At 39.9% G+C, this 25207-nt stretch overlaps 1 protein-coding gene across 3 annotated transcripts in view; it reads left to right on the forward strand.

The window, feature by feature from the left end:
- Nucleotides 1–24133, forward strand: part of DAW1 (dynein assembly factor with WD repeats 1) — a 40457-nt gene extending 16324 nt beyond the window's left edge. For all 3 annotated transcript variants that reach the window (XM_012749489.3, XM_012749490.3, XM_076006001.1), the window contains 9 exons: nt 181–303; nt 3616–3715; nt 8197–8304; nt 10830–10936; nt 11817–11919; nt 12719–12833; nt 19790–19866; nt 21691–21853; nt 23932–24133. In XM_012749489.3, the coding sequence (XP_012604943.2) occupies nt 181–303; nt 3616–3715; nt 8197–8304; nt 10830–10936; nt 11817–11919; nt 12719–12833; nt 19790–19866; nt 21691–21853; nt 23932–23966 (931 nt within the window). In that variant the 3' untranslated portion in view covers nt 23967–24133. The remainder of the gene's footprint in view (nt 1–180; nt 304–3615; nt 3716–8196; nt 8305–10829; nt 10937–11816; nt 11920–12718; nt 12834–19789; nt 19867–21690; nt 21854–23931) is intronic.
- The last annotated feature ends 1074 nt before the right edge of the window (nt 24134–25207 follow it).

Raw genomic sequence — 25207 nt, forward strand, 5'->3', positions numbered from 1 at the left:
CTTAGTTTCTAAGTTAAAGGACTCATATATTGTTCTCAATTTAACTATTCTGCATATGTGATTCTATTGTAAAAGACAAGATAAGTGGGAGTTATTATCCTGCAGGTAAGAGGTGAAGTCTTTATTAACGCCGCCATTCTGCTCGTGCAGCGCGCTGATAGCTTGTATTGCTTGTGTCAGCTTTATCACAGGGAGCTACGACCGCACGTGCAAGCTCTGGGACACGGCGTCTGGAGAGGAGCTGCACACCCTGGAGGGCCACAGGAATGTGGTGTACGCCATAGCGTTCAACAATCCTTACGGGTTTGTCCATCCATTCACTTGTTTCTTCATTCATTCATTCATTCATTCATTCATTCATTCATTCATTCATCCCTCCCTCCACCTATTGGAGGAGTAAGGGAAGAGGCAGAGGATGAAAAATACTTTGAGTTCTGGGTCTGTGCTTTGGAAGCCTTTTAAATACCTCCTTCAGTGCTTGGACGAGCCTTTGGGATGGGTATCACCATCCTCATGCGGAACACAAAGGTCAGGGTCCCTTCCCAGGATCACATGGTGGTGAAGAGTTCACGCCCAAGCAAGACCCCACTCTGGCCCTTGGGAGGTCCCCGGCAGGCAGTTCCTGCCGATGTGCAGCCCTGGGCTGGTGCCTTTGGGTTATGCGACATGCATGACATGGGTTACTTCGTGGAGAAGTGACTTTACAGTCTTGCCAGGTGGGGGAAAAGTGGGGGTGTGCTAACATAACAGCTAAATAACAGTAGCAAGTACAATAGGAGTGCGTTAAAACCAACCTCTAGTTAACTGATTCAGTAGATTAACCATTGTTCTCTCTCTTTTCACATGACATACTGCTGGTACCCCAGGCACTCTGAATGTGTGTAGCAACTAGGCTACCCGCTGGTGTGGGTATTCTCTTCCCACTGGATAGCTTCTAAGCTTATCAGGAGTTGTGTTTGTTCACAAGCCTGCTTATGTTGGTTGTGCTTCCAGCTGTAATTATGTCATTTAACTAAATATTACATAAGCTAATGAAATGTGAATGTGAAAAAAAAAAGCTGTGGTTTTTCTATGAAAACATAGATAAGGCAAATCTTTGGTGAAAATTGTTACTAAATGAGGTTGTAGATGAGATTGATATTAAATTAAAAAAAACACATCATAAAAATATAGAAAAAATTCTCACTCAGATTGTTCTGCGAATATGTTTAAGTTCATTAAGTTCTCATTCCATTTTTAAGAAAAGAAAACTAGACATTTGGAGGTTTGTTATGATTTCTGTTAGACTGATGCTGAACTCCAATTAGCTGAGCCATCCTCAAAGAAAAGACCTTGGCCTCTTGGAATGTCATGAGCCTGGAGGACGGAAGGTGGGGCGGGGGTGTGGGGGGTGGGGGGTGGGTGACACCGGGGCAGGGACTTCAGCAGCTCAGTATTTCAAGGCACGAATCTCTAGTGAACATTTCATGCTGAGAAATGGAAGTGGGTGAGGTCAGGGCATTCTGTGGCGTTTAAGCTCCATCTGTAGCACTGAGGGTTTGTGAATGAACAAGTGGAAGAGTGAAAGTGCTATTTTAAATATAAGGATTGCTCTGGCAGAGAGAGGGGTCAGAGGGTTTGGAGGTGAGAAGAAACAGGAGGCAAGGAGATTAGGTAGGAGGCAAATACCGTAGTACGTTCATGAGACAAATGGAAGCTTCATCTGGGACAGTGACAGAAGGAACAGAGGAATTTTATAAAAATTTGATGCACTTAGAGTACGAATTTTATACTGCAGTTTAAAAAGTTTTTTAAAAAACTTTTTATCTGAGTTGCTAAAGCCATTATATCTTTTTAAAATGTAATACCCTTTCAAAACACATTAATTGTGATGGCACAATTAAACTTAATTGGTACATTAAAGTGATTAAATATTCCAATTAAATTATAGAAAATTAAACTTTGCTCTATGCATTTTTACATTATAGATAATTACAATGCCTTATTATACCAGCTGTGGAAGAGATTTTATTGAAATTATAAATGACACTGTTTTCCTTCTAGTATAATTCCTACTTTCACTGCAACGCTATTTAAAGGGTATTCTGTATAGTATAATACCATATCCTTTCATAGTCCATTCAACAGACATGATATTTTTGGGTGTCTAGCTGAGAACAAAGAGTTTTGTGGGTGGAGAGGTGAGGAATACTTTTTGGCCCTTTATTTGGATTCTACCACAAGCACCTGATGAAAATCTCCTTTGTCTAATTAGATAGTTATCTCAGTCTGATGATTTATGCATGCGCTAAAGCACGTTTTCATTGCACCCATGGTGGCATTGGGGTTTAAGCAGAGTAAGCTCAAAGCAGACACCAAAAATAAGAGGGAGTGTGTGTGTGAGAGTATGTGTGTGAGTGGGAGAGAGAGAGAGAGAGAGAGAGAGAACGAATGAACTTCAACCAGTTTAGTGTTCATCTGTCCTATACATTAGACCAGAAACAAGCTTGGATTCAACAAAGTAATTCTAAAAAACATCAACATTAGTAATGTCTTTTATAATGTGGTGTCATATGGATATAGAGAACAGTTTGGGACAGAACAGAAATTGGTAAACAAGAGCAACTCAAGACTAGTATGTTTGTTTGAGGGTCAGGAAGGGTGGGAAAATGGAGTGAGCGAACTGATAAAGAGCGGACTGGGCTCTGAGCTTGTCTCGAGCAGAAGCGGAGAGGCATCGGCAGCTGGTAGGGAATGCCCTAGACTGGACGCCAAGGGAGGAAGCCAGTTCGGAGACTCTGCGTGGCAAACTAGCCTTGAGTGTGAGGAAGCTTTGGGAGCGGGGTGGGTGTTTGCCAGGACAAGCTGCCCCTGGAGCACAGAAAGGCCTTGCCTTCCTGTAGTCTGAGGGACCACAGAAACAGCACGGAAGTGTGGGGGTCCTGGGAACAAAGGAGGGGAGCCAGGTGTCCGTGTCAGTCTGGACAAATTCTGCAACTGTGCTGGGCTCTTACAGAACTTGCTCTAGCATCTGTGTTTTGGATCCTAAGACCCCTTACACTTTTGAACAATGACGTTTTACTGTAAGTGATAACCCCACTGAGTGAACATCTTATGGAGTTGTTTTAAAGGACAGATGTGGGCCAAGGATCAAAGAAAAAGTTTCAGTTCCAAGATCAAAGGCCACGCAGGCTGACCTACTCTTACTTGTTGGGTGTTGTGGGTCGATGTGAGAAGACTCTTCTTTGAAAGTCTTTATCGTATCTCCTCTCTAAACCCTTGCACAACTGGAATAACATAGATATGATTTTCTCAAGAAGATACCCACTGTCTAACTTCTCAAAATCTGATTAGCCATGGGGTTAACCGGATTTTTTTTTTTAATTTCCAATTTACATTCAATGTTATCCTTAATATTTAAAATTACATGTACAAATTGATACCATTCAAAAATTAGACCTTTATTTTATTATCCACTGAAACAAATAGAGCATTGCTTCTAGTTTTAAAAGTGAAGTAAATTTCTAAGTAGATAGAGATTCATGTATTGATATCTTTTGTCTTAGTTCAGTATCTTATATAATGTGGTTGATTTTTATTTTTTTTTATAATCCACATTTTTGTTTTAAATCTTAGGGACAAAATTGCCACTGGGTCCTTTGATAAAACTTGTAAACTATGGAGTGTAGAAACAGGAAAATGTTACCACACCTTTAGGGGGCATACAGCAGAAATAGTGAGTATATTTAATAATGTATTATATATTTTATGTAGTTGTTTCTTTTTAGGATTCTATTTGGGTCTACCTTTATAATTAATTTTCAAATTCTACCCCAGTGATTTTAATCTGCATATGTTTTCAATGGTAGTGTTGATAAAATTTAAAAACTACTCTAGTTTTTAGATCTTGCAAATACTGACAAATAATTGTATCCTGCATGATTAAATAGGTATGTAATATGATGAATATTAATATGTGAGTACAATATCCAGTTTTTTCTTTTTCTTTTTCATTGAATTGTCTTTAATGTGTTGACTTGATGAAGATCAATGAAGTTATTATAATAGCTTTTAAAATAACTTTTTAAGTATTACGTGAAATAGTTAAGCTAATTGTTCTCTGGATATCATTAGAACTCAAATTTGCGTTAATGGTGAGATGCTCTAAATAGCTTTCACTATTGGGAAGCCCTTGCCCTGGGCCAATCCTGTGTTACATCTTGTAACAGTTGGTGAGATAATTGGCACCCTGTAGAACAAGTGATAGCTCTTAAAAATCAACAGGCTGCTGCTCCTAATAATCGACAGTGCTTTATCTTGCTTTAATCAAAGATTGAAATAAAGGAAAATTTATCAGACTTTAAAGAATTCCCAGGTTGCGTTTTGACCGTCGATGGGGGACCCCACTCCCCTCCATTTGTTGTGTTCATCAGGTGGAACATGCTTAACCCACTTCACTTGTTATGCATTTAAGTCGCTCTTAAGTAGATAATACCAAAGGGGGACCCATAAATAGAAGCTCTCCACCTTACCAACACGCTAGTGGGATAAAAATAATGAGACTGTTAAGGGTCAAAGAAAGAAAAAGCTCAAGCAGGGAAACAAAACGTAACCACCTCTCCCCATAGTGGGAAGTAGGGAAATATAGCTCAGTACCTTTTGAATTGAAAAGAGACATAAAAAGAAGGTGCTAATAACTATGACTAGATGAAGAGGGGAAATTGATAACAGAGTGACCAGCCTTTTAACCTCAATGTTCACTAGGAAAAAGAAACCTGCTGTGAACCAGAACAAAGCAAACTGGAAGCTGTTAGGGGTGGAGGGAGGCGAAGCAGGCCACTGTGGTGGCAGCCTTGTGAAAGGGCGGGACAGCCACTGGGCCGGCGGTGTCCTAGTTCCCAGGCCTATGTCTGAACTTAGGAACAAGACGCTTGGGAGCAGACTGCAGGCTGCCTGGAAACGTTTCTGGAGAACAAGGAAGGTCCCTGGGGGTGGGAAAGGGACCCTTTCTCCTGCTAATTTATATTCATCTTAGAGAAAACAAGAACAAACACAGGCTGCTTATTTTTTGGAGTAAAATCTATTCATAGTCATCCTAAAAACTAATGGTATCTTCATCCATCAGGAACTCATGCTATGTGCAGGGTACTTTGCTAGATACTGGGGATACTGCAGTGAAAAAATATAACGCCCTTTGATGGCACTTAACTGACCGAGAGGCACTGCCCTAAGCCCTTTACACACACAGGTGTTAGTGTAGCTGTGCCCATAACAGCCCTAAGAGGTAGGTATGTCCCCATTTTACAGGTTAGGATACTGAGGCATAGAGAGCTTGAATAACTTGGCCAAGGTTAAAGAAAAACACAGTGTTTGGCATTAGAGTGTGGCCATTTTTCCACGCTCCCTTAGAATTTTGGAACTACTTTCCTAATGTGTAATTCCTAGGAAGACATTCATATTTCTCACAGTCAACGGCATTCACCCAATAAATCCTTTCTAGATAGTGATGATTTCCGAAGCCCTGGTCTACGTGCTTGGGGTGCCTGATAGAATCAGACACTGTTCTAGCCCTCCAGGGACTGTGCAGGTCAATAGGGGAAGGAAAAGCGTCAGTGAGTAAGCTCAGAGGTGTGTTGTGAGCATGCCAGAAGCAGGCAGGGAGCTCAGTGAGGGCACAGAGAGGAGCAGTGAAGTCCCCTTGGCCAGGGAGAGGTGTTCGGGAAGGACTTCCTAGAGAGGATGGCGTGCACATTCCAGGCAGAGGGAGCAGCGCGGGCAAATGTTCAGAGGAGGCGTGCAACGGTGGTGCGAGCTTGAGGACTCGGGTGGCTCCGTGTGATCAGAGCAGAACTCCCCGACCTTCCCTGTGACCTTCCCTAGCATGGCCATGGGGCACACTAAGTGACCTATCTGATGCACATGGCCAGAGGTGATAGGCAAGGACCCCTGGTGCTGCCCAGCTGCCTGGCTTCAGAGCATCAGTGCCTTGGCACAGCAATCGCCCATTCGAAGTCAGGTCACAGGGTGTGAGTAAGTAATTAAAGTGGGAGAGGCAGGCAAGGGCCGTACTGTAGGTTTATAGAGGGTGCTATATGCCACGCTAAGGAATTGGACTTTATTTCGTAGGGAATGCCACACTGTTGAGAATTTTCAGCTGGAGGGCGGTAGGATCACTTTTGCTCTTTGGGAAGATTATTTTTGTTGGACTATGAAGGAAAACTGGGAAGTAGGTAAGATCAGAAATACAGGACAGTGGGGAATCTTGTTGCAGTCTAAGTGATAAGTGATGAAGGCTTATTGTAAGGCAGGTGGAGAGAATGTGAGAGATGTTAGGGGAGTGGAGGAAGTAGGACTTGGTTGCCAAGTAGATACTGGGCATGAGGGAAAAGAGAGCCTAAGATCATTCCCTGATTTAGTGCTTGGGTGTCTGGCAGTGCCATTCACCAATTCTGTGCGTAGAAGAGAAGGAGCAGGTTTGCGTCCATATGACCCTGTGTCTCAGACAGATTGATACAAGCTGCCTGTGTGGTATCCAAACAGAGGCACCCACTTGGCAGTGGGCTCTTTGGAGCTGGAACTGAGCAGCGAGGTCTCAGGTGACGTGTAAGTCGCCAGCGCTTGTATAGCAGTAGAAACCAATGAGTGAGATTGCCCAAAGGAAAAGGTAGAGTATGGAGGGAGGGAAGACTGACAGATTCTTGGGAAGATAAAGAAGAGAAACCTTCAGTTGATACAAAAAGAAAAATAAAACATGAAAAAGAGAATAAAAGCAGAGAGCTGTCAAAACTGTCAAGAGGAAACAAACTACGGAGAACAAAGGACTGAACACTGCAGGTGTCATGGGGTTAAGTGGGGTGACTGGCCAAGCCTCTTGGATTGGACATTTGGTCACAGTAGAGTTGAGGAGTGAGTGGAAGATGGGCATAAAGTGATGGTAGACTGTTCTCCCAAGGAATTTGGGTTGCAAAAGGGAAAAAAGGTAGTTAAAAGGGGGCACATAGAGTCAGGGAGGATTTGTGTGGGAGAAACTCAAGCATGGATATAGCCCACCAGGAAAGATCTAGGCTAGAGGGAAGGCAGAGTTAGCGAGCACATCTCCCCGGGAGTGCAGGGAAGGGGGTTTTAGTGTACGGGACGGGACCTCTGCATCTGAGACTGAAGGGGAGGAAAGTAAGGTCCAGGTGAGGAAGCTCCCACTGACAGGTGAGTTTCTCAGGGAAGTAGCAGGAAGCCAGGTTATCTGCTGAGAAGGGGTCAGGATGAAGTAGGGGCAAGACTAGGGAGTAGATGGGAGAATGCATTGAGCCGGAGGCATCTTGCAGTAGGGAATGGTGCTGAGGACGCCACTGAGCACAGAGGCGTGACCGAGCAACACTAGTCATCTCCTGTGTGGTTTTCTTAAGCTACCTTGGCTCAGTGATGAGCCAGGGAGGGCAGGTGATTGGATCAAACCCTGGCTTGATAACAGTTACTATTAGGACTTTGTATGGGTGGCGTATCTGAGAGATAGGAACTAGGAGTGTCGAGGATGCTGGCAGAGTGATGCTTCGGTGGTGTCAGTCGAATGGGGGTGCTGGGCCAGGAGAAAAGAAAGACAGGGGTCTCCATGAGATGGAAGATAATCCAGGGCAGGGGAGTGGGAAGAAACAGAGAAAGCTGAACATGTTGAGAAGTTGTAACCGGAGATTGATGCATTGGTGGTGAAACCAGAGAAGGTGATGTCAAGGTCCAGGGTGTGACCATGGGAGTGATACTGACAGGAGCCCAGGGGCATGGGTCTGGGGGTGCTGGATAGATTGTCCACAGGAAGGCCACCCAGGGCTTGGCATCGAGACTGTGAGCCAGTAGCCAAAGCCTTTGATGAACAGGGGGTGTGATTGGGAGAACTGACGACATCAACAAGGAAGATGAGAGCCAGATAGCGTGAAGCTCATAGGAGAGGGGTTGTGCTTTTGTTCTTGTTCTTCTATGTCTGGGGGTTGTGAGGGGGAGCCAGTGCTCCCCCAGCTCGAGCTGGGTGATGTGGGAGGACAGCAGCCTCTTTTCAAGTGGATTCAACCTGGGAATCGCAGGTTACTCATATTTGGAGTTTTGTTGTGTACTTGCACAAATAATTAAACTGAATCTGCTAAGGTAATTGCATCTTGAAACTTTTCCATATACAGTCAACAACTTGAAAACCTCATCCTAAAATTTCTTCCATTTCATTTAACGTAGGTGTGTTTATCATTTAACCCTCAAAGCACATTGGTGGCTACTGGAAGTATGGACACAACAGCCAAACTCTGGAACATTCAGAATGGAGAGGAGGTGTTCACTTTAACAGTATGTTAATAATGTTAATAAGCCTATTATTTGTGTTCACTGCTATTTGTATTTTTGCTACAAAGCGAGCTCTAAGCTAGATGTTTTGGAGCTCTTGGCTTTCAAACTGCAGTGGGAGAGTGTTCCAACTGGTTGGCTGGGTATTCCCAAAGACTTGGGCGAGGTGCTGGGAAGCCAGATAAGCTTTTTATTTTGACTGATTTTAGTCTCTGACACACACAAACGATAGCTTAGAACCCATGGTCATCTGTCTGGCTCAAGGGCAAATAGGTGGAGGCTGGCGCTTTTTGGAAGAGGCAGGACTGGGGAACCACGCCAGAGATTCCTTAAAGGGATGACCGTGAACACTGTCTTCTCCACCCACCCGTCTTAGAGCCCCCTGCACCTCGATGTCTGAAATGACAAGGGGCAAGTGACCAGAGGGGAAAGGCCAAAGGGTACCGTCCACAGAGGAATTGCTGATGACAGGTGCTCTTATCTGTCATTGCCACTGTCCAGCACCTCCCTGTCATCTGCCACTCCCACTTTCTTACACCCCAGCCTGAGTTACGGTAACAAAACCCGGACAATTCAACATTGTAATCAGAGGGAACAGCACGGTGGGAGATCCAGTTTTCTTGTCCTTTCAAAATTATTGGTAAATTTTAAAAAACAGGATTCTTTTCCTATGTAAGCTTTTTCTTTTCTTTTTTTTTTTTTTATTTCAAACTATTATGGGGATACAAATGTTTTGGGTTACAAGGATCATTTTTGTAATGCTCGAGGCAGGGTTATAAGTGTGCAAGAAAGCTATTTCTAAGAAAGTTAAAACATGGACTAAAAAAGAAAAAAAAATCACCAGTTTGAAATTACACCAAGTGCCTTTCTTTCTTAAATCTGAGTTGCTAGCACTATTAATATAAGTATAATCTTTATGTTCTCAGTTCTTAGCATTTCTCATCATCATTACTACCTCTTCTTTCTGGCAGAGCCTCTGTTAATGCCTGCAGGGGCATTATGCCTTATGCAGTCGGCATTATGCCGACTAAAATTATGCCTTTTACTGACCGTGCCTAAGAGTGTTTGATGGAGTGAGTCCTGCTCTGCACACCTGTCTGCCATCAGACAGTGCCTTTGTTTTGTGTATCTAGAATTCTAACGTTTAGCTACATTTCATTTGGAGTCAACCAGAAAATCAATTCGTAAATGAATTTTTCTAATTCTTTGTATTATTTAAAAATACAATTATGTTAGTTTACTAAAATAATTAGGGAAGTAGGGGTATACATAGTCCAAGCAGGATCTCTTTATCAGATTCCCGAATCTACTGCAGAGTCGGGTTTCTTCCCATTGTCCTACACAGTTTGATTCCTGCACAATGGACTGTAACCAGGTGAAAGTTTATTAGTCTCTTTCATCTCAAATTATCTTAAGAATTTCCTTTTTAAATGTAATTACTTTTACTTTATACACTGTTTCGTTTTGCACATCATCGCTTTTCAGCCCATGAAGTACACAGCTCTTTTTGGTGTTTCCAAGATAAGGTGAAAGCAGCCCTCTAATTTCCCCAGACATGCCCTCTTCCTTTTTCTTTTCTTTCTTTCTTTTTTTAGTGTGAATTAATTTGATCTATTTTTTATTCTTTCTTTTTTAATTTCGACTATTACAGGGGTTCAAATGTTAGGTTACATATATTGCTTTTGCCCCACCCAAGTCAGAGCTTAAAGCGTGTCCATCCCCCAGATGGTGCACACTACACCCATTAGGTATGAATATACCCCTCCTGTCCTCCCCCCTCCCACCTGCCTGACATCTGATGAATATTACTACCATATGTGCACATAAGTGTTGATCAATTAATACCAATTTGACGGTAAAGTTCATGTGGTGCTTGTTTTTCCATGCTTGTGATACTTCACTTAGTAGAATGGGCTCCGGCTCTATCCAGGATAATACAAGAGGTGCTAGATCACCATTGTTTTTCTGTGGCTGAGTAGAACTCCATGGTATACATATATACCACATTTTATTAATCCACTCATGTACTGATGGGCACATAGTTGTTTCCACATCTTTGTAATTGTGAATTTTGCTGCTATAAACATTCTAGTGCAGATGTCTTTTTTATAGAATGTCTTTTTTGCCTTTGGGTAGTTGCCCAGAAATAGGCTTACTGGATCAAATGGTAGTTCTACTTGTAGCTCTTTGAGGTATCTCCATATTATTTTCCATAGAAATTGTACTAGTTGGCAGTCCCAAAACAGCATTAATGAATTAAAGTGAATTGGCTTTAAGTGTGTAAGTCAATGATTTTTAATACACTTACAGAATTATGCAGCCATCTCCAAAATCTAGTTTCAGAACATTTCCATCACCCCAAAGGAAACCTTCTGCCTATATACAGATGCCACCCCCACCCCATAGCCACTGATCTCTTATCCTAGAGTTTGGCCTTCTCTAGCACTTCCTGTTAGACTTTGATATGGTATATTTGCAGAAGTTGTTTTATCTACAGGTATACGTGACAAGATCTGCTCTTTTTCTAGGGACATTCTGCTGAAATCATCTCCTTGTCATTTAACACCTCAGGAGACAAAATCATCACGGGGTCTTTTGATCATACAGTTGTAGTGTGGGATGCTGAAACTGGAAGGTAATTCTTAATTCTGAAGAATTTTTTTAACATGGATCGGGAGTTAAGAAGACATTCTATTATTTATTAGTTCAACCTTCTATCTATTAACTGTGCTTTGGATTCCGTAGGAATAGGATACATTAAAAACATAAATTAATTCATTCTTTAATGATATTTCTGATCCACAAAATATGTACTTCCTCAGCATTCTGAGCAAATAATGTCAAACAGCAACACAAGGGAGAATGTTAGCAGACGCCTGGTTATATAGCTGTTATTTATTCCATGTACTATATAATCAAATTTCAGTGGCTTCTCATTATGGTAGGCATGAATAAATAAAACTCATAGTTAATTTCTCAAATTCAATTTAATCCAAGAACTTCAGTTTCCTTCCTAATGATTTTTGGTCCTAGTTGCTAAGAAGTTAACTAAATTAGCATATTTGTGTTGGAAAACTCCACGCGTGGGTCTGCCTGCATTTTGATGGAGGGGCTAATTATCTGGGGTACTGACCGAGATGTGTGCGACGAGAAATGAGGGAGAAGGAAGGGCTTTTCTATAGTTTCTGAATGACCAAAGGTCCACTCACCTGGTATGACAATATTTCTAGGGTTTTAAGACTGCCTTTACTATTTGTTACCCATTCCTTTCTGAAGTGTTGCCTTAAGTAACGTTATATTGACTGTTTAAAATTTAAGTACCTTTTTGTTGAAACGAAATTATTAGTAGCTTCCTTTTGAGCTGTAGCAGATCCATTTTTATTTTGTCATCAAATATATTATTTTGTAAAGACCAAAATTTAGTTAGTTTACACAGATGGGCTTGGCCTCATTAGTTGTGTGCATATACTAAAGCAAGAATTCTTTCACTAGTTTCAATTATTTCCATTTTGTAGGAAGGTGTATACTTTAATTGGTCATTGTGCTGAGATTAGCAGTGCCTTATTCAATTGGGATTGCTCTCTAATATTAACTGGCTCTATGGACAAAACCTGCATGGTGAGCTCGAGAAACATCTTTGCTTTGTGTTGTGTCTGTAGTCTTCACTGTGTCACATATTCATTGTAAGACTAACGCGTTTCAAAGGAGATTAAGGTACTGATTTATAAATAATAATTGGTAATATTTTTATTTCAAGTTTTAGGTTTTCCAAGTTTGAAGAAATTATGAGATAGTAAAGCAACTTTAAATGCTTTAAATGTATTAAAGATTTTATTTTAAAAGACAGATTATTTTTGTTTAATGTTCCACTATGCATTTATTAAACCTTGGTTAGAGTAACTCTCGAGGAGCCTCAAATACAGTGTCTACCCTGCCCCTAGTGTTTGCACTTTAAAAACTATTTATTAAGAGTGTATACTCTGGAATTATCATTTGATTATATACCAAATGTATTATAATCTTAATGTGTACTTTTCGTTTTCTGGCATTGTAGTTTTAGATCAAGCTCCTTATCATTTGTTGTCCTTCCTATAAAAAGAGGACATATCCACTCCAACCAGTAAAACATACACTTTGAGATTAAATGTCTTTTCTCAATGTAGTGGCAGATTCTAAATGTCTGACGTTGGTCTTCTCTGTGACCAAAGTGCGCCTTGCTAGAGGGGTTGACCGTGGTCTCTGGTAATGAATCAAGGTAAAGCTGAACATGCAAGAATTATACAAGCGACGGATACAGCATGGTTTTAGCCAGCCGTAGGTATGTCATAAAGGTCACTGGCCTTCTTCATACTTTAAATAGAAAAATCATAGGGTTTTTTTTGTTTTGTTTTGTTTTTTGTTTGTTTTAAAATTGCAGCTATGGGACGCTACAAATGGGAAATGTATGGCAACCTTAACAGGACATGACGATGAGATACTAGATAGCTGCTTTGACTATGCCGGGAAGCTCATTGCAACTGCTTCAGCAGATGGTAGGTAATCTGTTCATGCATTGAATTTATGGAGGGATTTATGCTTCGCTTGCTAAACACGTATGATTCGTCACTATGGTTCATCTCCCTGATGGCCAGATATGATGGAAAGGGTGCCTCATCTTTATAGTGACCATATATGCCACTACAGTATGTCCATATCATATTCTTGGTGACCATGTGTGATGTTATACAAAGTCTGTATCCCCTCCTTGATAACCATATAGAAATATATGTGAGGGGTTTTTTTTGTCATCTCCTGAACCCTTTGCCCTCGCCTGCTTTTTTCTCATTATCCACTGGACATTATCCACACTCAACATCCTAGTGCAAAGGGTTAATAACTACCATTGACCTTCCAACAATGTGGGGGGCTTAGGGAAATGAACCTCCATGCAGTTGAAAATCTGCATATAAGTTTTGACTCCCCCAAAACTTAACTACCAATAGCCTACTGTTGACTAGGATGCCTCACTGGTAACACAAATAATCAATTAACATATATTTTGTATGTTGTTAAATACATGTGTCATATACTATATTCTTACAATAAAGTAAGCTAGAGAAAGAAGATATTATTAAGAAAATAATAAGGAATAAAAAATATGTTAACTCTTCTTTAAGTGAAAGTGGATCATCATAAAGGCCTTCATCCTTGTCATCTTCATGTTAAGTAGACTGAGGAGGAGGGGTAGGGGTAGGAGGAGTTGGTCTTGCTGTCTAAGGGATGGCAGAGGCAGAAGAAAACCCATATGTAAGTGGACCTGCACAGCTCACACCTATGTTGTTCAAAATTCACCTGTCATGTATGGCACGATACTGTGTTGGCCTTATCAACTTGACTGCCATTAATGGTGCCGTAATCTCCTTTATAACTCCATGTCCTGCTCCACTGTGTCTGCTAAATCTTTGTGATAAACATACATGATGCTATGCTATACATCATCTTTTCAGTTACCACTTATTATTCTATACCATGTCTGTGTCATCTTATTGATAACTATATATGGTGCTAAACTAGGTATGCCTCAATTCCATGAAGGTCACATGTGTTTCTGTACCATATCTATCATCTCCCTGTTGATCACGTGTGACATTATATTCTGTCTGTCTCATCCCCTCTAGGACCATGTATTATTCTGTTATATATTGTAGCATCATCTCTTTGAAAGTCATGTATTATGCTACATTGTTTCCATTTACTCCTTTAAAACCATATTTGATGCTAAGCAATATCTACATCATATCCTTATAACTACTTATGAAACTACAATGTCTGGGTTATCTCTTTGATGACAATTCATGATACTATTCTATGTTTATGTCATATTCTGATCACCAAATAAGAGACTATGTTATATATTTGCTGTTTCCCTGATGACCAGATAGGTTCAACACTGTCTGCATCATCTTGTTGATTACTGTGTGTTATAATACACTACAATTGCATCATCTTAAAGACCATTTGTGATGTTATGCTATACCTGATTGCCACTTATGACATATACTATGTCAGCATCATATCCTTGATCACCATGTATGAGTCATCTTGTTGACAAATACATATGATGCTACACTGTGTCTACATCATCTCTTTAAAAGCCACATGCAATGCTATATGATGTTTGTATAGTCTCATTGACAAACAACTGTATTGGTGTATTATGTGTACATCATGTCCTGGATAACATTTCATGAAACTAAACAATTCATCTCCATGTCAACCATGTATGAAGTTATACTATATATCGTCTCTTGACAACCACATATGATGATTCATTGTGTCTGTGCTATTTTCCTGACAAGTATTTATGATGCTACCCTTTGTAGCATATTTTTGACAAACATATGTAGCACTACACAATTTCTGTTACCTCCCTGACCACTCCCTGTTCGACACTACACTATCTCTACGCCATTTCCTTGATAACCATGTGATACTGTACTATGTTTGTATCCTCTGTCTCCTTGGAAAGCATATATGATACTATACTAAGCCTATGTAATCTCATGACATCACACACCATGTGTGATGCTATTCTATGAGTCATCATTTTGATAACACTGTATGATTCAGTGCTATGTGCCATCTTCCTGAAGACCACAGATAATGTTACATGACATCTGTATTATGTACCTGATGACCATGTATGAAACTACACTGAGTCTATGTTATTCCTTGATGACCATGCATGATACTCTATTGTGTCTATGTCATATATCTGATACTATATTTTAATTTACATTTTGTTATCCCCTTTATAATCATGTAGGATGCTATACTATATCTTTATTCAATTCTTTATAATCATGTGTGATACAATCCCATGTCTGAGTCATTTCTTAGAAATCCATATATGATGCTATAATATTTCTACTTCATCCCCATAACGAACATGTCTGCAGGGCTCAGGATGTCATACACTTTAGAAAATTGTATGATTCTGCATTATGTCTGGATCATCTCTTTGAAGTCTGCTTATGGCACTGTACTGTGCTATGTCATATCCTTGAGAACTATATATGGTGCTATGTTATGCATCGTCTCCACTCTGAGCATGTATGATGCTGCACCGTCTGTGTTGGCAACTCGGGAGCCTTGTGTGATGCTCAAGTATGTAATCTCATTGGCTTCCGTTTATCATGCTGCAGTATGCTCACACCATCTCCCTGACAACCATCTGTGATGCTTGTATCAGTCGGGATTTCCAGAAAAGCAGAACCAATAGGATATTGTACAGATATCCAAGGAGGGATTTATTGTGGGGTTTGGGTCATGTGATTGTGGAAGCTGAGAAATCTCACCATATGTCATCTGTAAGCTAGAGAACCAGGAAAGCCGGCGGTGGAATTCAGTCCACGTCTGCATCCGGATCATCTCACTGATGATCGCGTTTGGTGCTGCACTATGTATCTTCATCCCCTTGATTCTTAACTCTGTCTGTGTCATTTCCTTGTCAACAAGGTACCACGCTGTATCCAGGTCATCTCCTAGATGATCACACTATAACTGCCTCATCTCCCTGATGCCTACATTTGACCCTCAACTGTGTTCGTGTCATCTCCCTGAAGACTAAGTATGATACTAACTGTATCTGTGCCATCTCCCCCATGACCATGCATGACACTACCTTATGTCTACATCATCTCTCTGATGACCGTATATGCCAACACTTGATATTTCTCTGATGATCAGTGGTGTTAAGTACCTTTTCATGTATTTGTTGGCCATTTGTAGATCTTCTTTAGAAAAATGTCTGTGCAGGTCCTTTGCCCAGTTTTGAGTTATCTGGTTTTTTCTTTGGTTGGTTGGTTTTTTGGTTCTTTTTTTTTTTTTTTTTGCTATTGAATTGTGTGATATATATTTTGAATATTAACCCCTTATCACATATATGATTTTTAAATATATTCTCCCATTTCATAGGTTGCCTTTTCATTTTGTTGATTATTTCCTTTGCTATGCAAAAGGTTTTTAGTTTTATGCAGTCTCATTTGTTTACTTTTGGTTTTTCTGCCTATGCTTTTGTTGTCATATACAAAAAAATCACTGCCAGACCAATGTCAAGGAACTTTTTTCCTATATTTTCTGCTAGGAATTTTATGGTTTCAGATCTTATATTTAAATCTTTAATTCATTTTGAGTTAATTTTTATATATAGTATAAGATAAGGGTCCGATATCTTTCTTTTGCATATGGACACTGAGTTTTCCCAGCACCATTTATTGAAGAGACTTTTCTTTCCTCATTGCATGTTTTCAGTGCTCTTGTCAAAGATTGGTTAATGATGTATGCATTAGTGTATTTCTGGGCTTTCTGTACTATTCCATTGGTCTGTGTGTTTGTTTTTATGCCAATACTGTTTTGATTAATAGAGCTTTGCAATATAGTCAAGATAAGGAAACAACCTGTGTCCATTGATAGATAGATGAATGAAGAAAATTGTGTGTGTGTGTGTATGTATAATACATACACATATTTATATATAATGGAATATTTTTCACCCATAAGAAAGGAGGAAATGCTGCCATTTGCAGCAACATGAATGAACCCAGAAGACATTATGCTGAGTGAAATAAGACAGGCACAGAAAGACAAATATTGTATGATGTACTTGTATGTGGAATCTGAAAACATTGAACTCATAGAAACAAAGTAGGAAGATGGTTATCAGGAGTCAGCAGGTGGGGAAATTGGGAGATGCTGGTCAAAGGGTATAAACATTACGTTGTAAGAGGAACAAGTTCTGGAGAGCTAAGGTGTATAGCATGAGTGGTGATGGGTGTGCTAATTAATTTGATTGTGACAACCATTACACAATGTATACATATATAAAGTCATCATGTTGTATACCTTGAATATATACAATATTTGTCAATTAAAGATTTAAAAAAATAAAATGTACTTACAAAGAATCTTTGGATTAAAAAATTCTGACAGGATGGAATACTCCTTGTGATGAACATACTTTTGAGTCACATATCCTTTATATTTTAATCACTTATAGAATTTTGCTGGTCATTTATTTTAATTATGCTGTATTTCATTGTTGTCTTCCTTTTCAGAGTTATTTTGTATGCTTGTTCTTTTACTCACTAGGACTTTTCAAAGGTGATCCTTTGATAATACATACAAATCTACTTTATCTTGTTAAATGTAAACATCCTGAGTCCAGATAATTTTATTTTTTAAATAACTATTTACTTTTTAGTTTTTCATATACTCACAGATCCTGGTTCTTTGACTCTTTTTTTTTTTGGATACGGGGTCTTGCTCTTGCTCTGTTGCCCGGACCAGGGGGCAGTGGCATCATCATAACTCACTGATCCCTCTAATTCCTGGGCTCAAATTATCCTCCTGCCCCAGCCTCTCCAGTAGCTGAGACTACAGGTGTGCATCACCATGCCTGGGTAATTTTTCTTTCTTTTTGTAGAGTTGAGGTTTTGCTAAGTTGTTCAGGCTGGCCTTGAACTCCTGGCCTCAATCTATCCTCCCTCCTTGGCCTCCCAAAGTGCTAGGATTACATGTGTGAGTCACCACACCTGGTCAGATCTTAGCTTGAAAAAATCATCCCCCAACAGTAATTAGTCCACCTTTTTCATTTTAAATATCATTCACATTGATAGAAAGATTTCATTCAACAATATATATTGAAGTACCTACTTTGCACCAGGAATTGTTTTAGGAATATGGCATATACAAGTGAACGAAAGAGATGGAAATCACTTCCCTTGTAGGGTTATACTGTGGAGGGGGAAACAGACAATAAGTAATGCCATACATGAACTTTATATGGAACGTCAGATTATACAGAGTGTTTGATGATATCAAATGTGAGAAGTTGGTCAGCACTACAGGACAAGAAAGCAGTATGGTCAGAGGGTCAGAATGCTTAGGGATGGGTGAGAATAAAAGACAAGTTCAATGCTTCTAGTTTTGTTTCCTCTATCATCTGATATTTCCCCTAGTGATTCTATTTCTTATTGTTCAATAAAACTTCACTTCAAAAAATTATTTTTTTCTTTTGGCGTGTCTTATAAACCTCTTCTCATTCTGTGCTTCCCAAGAAGTCTTGATGTTTAGACCAATCTTTTTTTTTTATTTATCTCTGGTCTTTGCCACTAATTCCCCCCTTAAAATTTGGATGTCATTTAACAGTTAGTTACCTATGCATCCATATATATCCCCTTTTCCTTCCTCATTGGAACTGTTATCAAGGCTGATTTTTATTTCTGCTGTCCTTATTTCTGTCTTTTTTTAAAAAAATTACAAAGTTGCAAGCTCTGTATTTATTTCTGTGTTTTCTGAAATTTAAAAATTTTAAAAATAGGGTTTTATAAAATTTAGAGTACTGGTCTATGCAGGACATACCCTTTCATGTTATTAACAAACCCTCAAAACAAGTTGGCCACTTTTCTTTAAGGCTTTTGAAATGTTCAACTAAGTAGCAAGTTATATTTTTTTAAATCACATTAATTCTAAAATAGCATGTTTTATCATTTTGACTATTTCCTCCTGAAGTTGACCTTGTCAGAAAGGTAAGCAAAAAATTATTAAAATATTTTGTTTTTCTCTAAATGCAAATCAAGTATCTAAAATTTCCTATCCTTGCTATATTGTACTTCTATACCATGCTGTAACTTGAGATAAGAAAGCTTCCATCATCTGGCCAGGTAAATTGTAACTTTTCTTCTGACAAAAATTTTATAACTGATAATTTTCTCTTTCTGTGCTTATTTAATTCCTCCATTCCTTAGTTCTAAGAAAATGTACATAGAACTTGTTCCATCTATCCATCTATCCACCCACCCATCCATCCATCTATCCACCTATCCATCCATCCATCCATCCATCCATCCATCCATCCATCCATCCATCCATCCATCCATCCATCCATCCATCCATCCATCTATATCTATTTATTGTCTACTATGTGCCTGGCACTTCTGAGCACTGGTAGCACAGAGGGGATAAAGCATTCTATTAGCTTTTTATGTGGAAAACCACTCGTAGAGCCTCTTCTTTGCACATTGAGTCATGGCTGATGCTCTTTGTAGGAATGCCTGTGCACCTCCCACAAACTCAGTCTCATACCTGGTGCAGCATCCTGGTCTTGCTACTGATTTCATCACCTCTCTCTTGAAATTTTCTTTGATTCCCCCTTTTCTCTTTAAAATATTTTTTTTCTTTCTGGCTTCCCTTTTTCTCATCCCTTTTTCTACCTTGGAATGCATTATCTCTTCTAATAAGCCAAGGGCTAAAGAGGAGCTCCTGTTCACCCTCTTCTGCAGTGAGACCAGCTTGCATTTAAAGCATTAAGTGGTGGTTCTCACCACAGGCAAGAAGACTAACTTTGTACAGAACTCATGTGTCAGAGGAATAGATATTTAGATAATGCAAGGTCTTTGGTCCAAAGTTGTATATTTAAGACAAATTTATATATATCCCTTTCAAAAAGGAACAGCAAGAGTTTTCAGTGCAGCCACAAGAAAATGCATTGCCAAATTGGAAGGCCATGAAGGTGAAATTTCAAAGGTGAGTTGCTTTCATAGATGGAGCAGTTTATTTGCTTTCCAAAAATAAACAGCATGCTTAGTATAAATAGGTCTCTATTGGAACTGAGGTAATAAGGTGGGTTCAATGATCTTATCCTTTCTAGAAATCATTTACATAAAAACTTTGTTTTTAAGTGTGTCCTCAAGCTCAGTATAATAAATGAGTTCTAAAACCTTTTTAAAAAGTATAAAGCAGCATTCTCAAATCATCAAACGATTTAGTTAGCTGAAAATACTTAACACAGCAACTTAAGGAGCTTATGAAGTGCTTTTCCTGGTTCTGGTAAACACACAAGTTGATATTTTGCAAAAATCATGCTGTGCAGCAAGTATCAAGTGTTCTGTAAATTAGTTGCAATTGAGGAAGTATTTCCTGGAAATATTCAACACTTAAAGTATAAAATTTTAAAACTGCAAAGCTGTAGCTTAGGATTTTGTATAAACTCCTCCTAAAGGATTGTTCACAGAACATGGCCACCTAGTTAGTGATTTTTGGATGTGTCATCAGAAAATTGTAGTGTAGCTGGGACTTGGTGGCTCTTACCTCCTAGCTCAGCTCTCACCTCCCAATCTCACCGATTTCTTGGTCTCATATCTGAGATCAGATTAGCTCCTTCTTTGTAGACTATCAGCTTGATGGTTTCAGGTCTCTGAAAGCTCCATGTAGACCCTGGAACTGCCCATGCTGTACTCTCGCCCCTCCTGCCTCTGTACCTGCCACTGGTGGCCGTTGTCCTCTGGCTGGTCAGTGCTGCTCTCCATGGCAGTGCGGCCCACACCGTCTTCACTGGCCAGGAGGCATAGGGATGGCAGGAGGGGGTGGGAAAGTGGGGCGTGGGAGCCAGGCTGAGGAGAGAACCCTGACCACCTTTCTGAGTGTCTGACTCGGCAGCTGTTGACAGGTCTGCCATGTCCCCTCAACAAGTACACATCTGTTTTCATGAACATGTGACTACAAAGAGTTCTCAAACCCTGTGTTCTTAAATTTTATGCTTAAGTGAATACATTGTTTATCGAATTGCCACCTAGTGATGGCATTTCTGTGGGGTGCAAAGCTAAAATATTCATTCATTCATTCATGCACTCAGCAGACACTTCCAGAGAGCGTCCACAGTGCTAGCATTGCACTGGCACTGGTGACATAGTGACAGATCTTCAGTCATAGAGGAGGTGGCCCAAGTTGTTGTCTTCTGATGACTAGAGAGGGATATAAGCATGACACCCAAAGGAATGGAGGAAATGGTTCCTTTGCCACTCAGATAGCAATTGACAACGCTTGGCACATGGGCGGCACTCAAACATATTGGTGGAAAATGCTATACTTCGGGTAGCAACAGCTGACAATATCCTTTCTTATTGGTCCTGATGTTCACTGATTCTATGGCACAGCTTGAAAGGTGATCTGCATGTTTTTGGTGAAAAAGATGACACCGGAGTTGGAATATGAAGAAACTTGACTTGTGTTTTCATCCACACCAGGGCTCTGCCTCTTTGCACAGAAAAGGGTATTATGAGTCTTTGGAAAGAAGCCGGGTGGAAAATACTCAACTTATGTATAAGGGTGATTTGGTCTTTATTCTTAGAATTGTAAGGAGCAGACACTTAAACTTTTCTCTCTGGATTTTAACTTTTCTGTACTAGTCCGTTTGATGTTTTCCCCATCATGAAGAAATTGATCTGTGTAAGAATAAAGACCAGGCTGGGAAGGTGACAGGTGGTTAGCAATGTCGCCTTTTTGCTGATGAAAAATATATTGGGAACCATTACGTGAACCTGTGATCATTTTCTTCTTTCTCTTTTGTAGATTTCTTTCAACCCCCAGGGGAACCGTCTTCTAACTGGCAGCTCTGACAAAACAGCTAGAATCTGGGATGCTCAGACTGGCCAGTGCTTCCAGGTTCTTGAGGGGCACACGGATGAGATCTTTTCATGCGCTTTCAACTATAAAGGCAACATAGTCATTACAGGTATAGGAGAGATGAGTACCATAGACTCAGTTTTAGTTTTTAATTGGCTATGAGGGTTCCCCAAGCTGAATCCTAAAAGGGGTTCACTCCAACCCCTCCCCTTTGGCCCCTGGCTCATCTTGGTCTGCTCTTCTATTTCTGTCATTAAATTTTAGTGCATCGGGACCCACAGGCGCGAGCTCTGCCACTGACTGTAAGGGTTTATGAAGTTTGAATTTTAGTTGCTCTAGATACGGTAACAATTTAGTGGCCTGCCTTATTCAGTACTACGTTTCCCCAGATGTCGTTCATCAGTTGGATGGTTAATATTCAATAGATGTCAGTAAGCGTTAGTAACTGGGTCAGGACCAGCGTTCTCCACAATTGGCTTCTTAGCCCATTAGAAGATTTATTCTTTGAGCTCAGTTGCTTTCTCTTTAGCTATCCCCTGCTAAAGCACTAATATTTTTGGGAAAGAACATATATGGAACATTTTTCAACCATTAACAATTTATAATGAGTTAATTGCAATGTTTTATCAAAACTGGATTGAGAACAGGTTAATTGACATTATGGAAAGGGGAGAAAAGTGACAAGATTATGGTATAATATCAGCATGGTGCCTTTAGGGGAGGCCTTGGCAGAGAGCAGATGCTACAGTGGTGTAGGGTAGGGATGCCCTAATCCAGGACAGAGGACCAGATCTGCCCAGTTACCAGTGATCCTCATTGTGTTGAGCTACTTCACAAATTGTCAAACTGGTCTTAATAAGGTAAATGTCACATAACCAAGGTTGGCTTTACATATTGGCTGAATAGGAGGCTTCCTAGCCATATAACCTCAGGGGTGCTGAGAATTGTTTCTCCTTACTGCCTAAAATACCCCCCCCCCTTTCTACTTAATTATGGGTACGTTCTGAAATCACATGTTCCTTTCTTTGGGCTCATGATTGCCAGGTGTTCACTAAGATGTAGGTACTTCTAAGCACTGCCATAATGAGCCCCATTATTTCATTGTGGACACACCGTCAATGCCTTCCCCACCAATGAGGAAGGAAGTGGGGGCTGTGGTAGAGGACGCCCTGCAGGGAGCTGCTGCCACGTGAGGAGAAAGGGAGGCGGGGCTGGCTTTGCTCAGGCCAGCCTTTCCTGGTGCGAGAGGCTGGCTCTGCAGTCCCTCTTCCCCCAACCCTTCTTCACAGAAGACCCTGGAGAGTCCAGGGGGGAGGAATACCATTTATCTGTGCCTTGCTTTAGTGCTGGCACTTACATTCCTGAGTTCTTTTAAGATATTATTGATTTCATGTGTATCCCAAAGCACCAAAGTGCTAAATACCAGCTCACTGGATGACAGAGAGTATTAGAACAGGGCGACACTCCTGTCTCACCATCGGTAGAGCAATCGCTTTGCTTAAAACTATCTGCCCTATTTTCTGGGTGGAACTCAGGGTGATTAACTGCAGGCGGTTTTTAGTGGGCTGCCTGAGGTTGGGTTTAGAATTATAAACTGGCAGAAAAGTGGCTGGCATGGTCTTTACCTTATTAAAAATATGAGGTGTTTTTTTGTGGGATGTGCAGTTTGTACAGGCTTTCCCAGTTCCTATAACCCTCATACTTCTTATGTTTATGTTATGTGCCTGGTCCCCAGGGATGAAAGAACCAGTAGTACCTATTGCCGGTGAGGAAATCCTGTCTACCTTCTGAAATGTTCCTAAGTGGAATGTCCCGCCTCCGCTTAGCTGATCACCCAGACCTGGGGTTATTCAGACTCCCTGTATTTCCACTGGGTGGCAATGTTTGAGGAGTGGGCAGAGGGATGGCTGAAGTGGCTGCACTCTCAGATCCTCTTCAGTTCTAAGATGCCTTGACTCTTACTGGTGTGAGCAGAATGTGAACCTTGCTTCATTTACGACTGGCTGATTTCATGAAAAAACAAAACCAAAACCCCTTACTTCAAAAATACACGATCTGCTTCGGGGCTCAATAGCCAGGCACTGAGAATCTGGTGCATTTAGCACACCCAGGAAATGTCAAGTTGTAAAAAAGAGTGAAGTGAATAAAATGGACAGAAAAATGACTCTTTGGTATTTGTTTTATTAGGCAGCAAGGACAATACCTGTAGAATATGGCGTTGAGTGAAGGAAGTTCGCCTGTGAGCAAACTTGCGGCAGTGATCGAAAACGTGCACTTCACGGAGAACAAGCTATTTTAATATTTCATGTTCTTTCTCTTTTTCTACAAGTCAGTGTTTATAAACTCTGTCCTGACTTCACAGATATGATCATTAAAACTGATGAAGTTATACCATTTCTTGATATTATTTGATGGGGATGACAAGAAACAGCATTATGTTTGGCTAATGCCACTATTTACTTTAGTTGTGTTTTATTCGTTAATAGCATCAGGATGCTGATAAATGAAACCAGAGTGATTTAATAATGTGTTTCTTGGACTCTACCTTGAAGGCTATTGTTCTAATTTCTATTGAATAAAGTGTCTGGAGGAACTTACTTGTGAATTGTACATCTGTATTTATACTGTATGTTTTTAGGGTGATATAAGGAAAGCAAATTGGTTCTTATTTAATAGTACATATGTGTTGGATTGATAGTTGACTGGAAAAAATGTTGAATTTTCTAAGGAAAAGTTAAGCAGAATAGACATTCAGACTACTGAATTTAAAAATTTGGGTGGAAAACAATTGAAGTATGAGAGAAAATGATCAAATACCAGACTGAGTACTGCTGAAATATTTTTTAAAAAGGCTTTAAAAGCCTGCTATGTCTAAAAGTGCACAATACATATTAAAACATAATTTTAAAAGATAAAGCACAAGCAAACACTAATGATGCCTGAATCCAGAGCAAGAGAATGCATGAGAATCTTATGAAATCATTTTCTTTTAGAAAAACTTTATTGAGATGCAATTAATATACAAAATATTGCACATATTTAATGATACATTTTCATGAATTTGGACATATGTATATACCTGTGATACCATCATCAGAATAAGGTTCTAAATGTATCTATCACCCTCAACCATTTCCGAATTGTGTTATTTCCTTTTGTGTTTTTTGTTGTTTGTGGTAAGAACACTTTATGTGAGTTCTATCCTCTTGACTTATTTTAAAGTGCTCTATGCCATATTGTGAACTATTGGTATGATGCTGTACAGCAGATCTCTAGAACTTGTCTAAAACTCATTTTTTAAAATATAATGCAAGTAGTAGACAACATGGTTGAGTGCTTACTATGTGCCAACAATGCACAAGCACTTTATGGAGATCATCTCATTTAATCCTCCTAGCAACTGTTACAAAGTAGATAAAAGCCCTGATTTAAAAATGAGCCCGGTGAGTCACAGAGAATTTAC

This window comes from Microcebus murinus, chromosome 8 (genome assembly GCF_040939455.1).
Source record: "Microcebus murinus isolate Inina chromosome 8, M.murinus_Inina_mat1.0, whole genome shotgun sequence".
NCBI lineage: Eukaryota > Metazoa > Chordata > Mammalia > Primates > Cheirogaleidae > Microcebus > Microcebus murinus.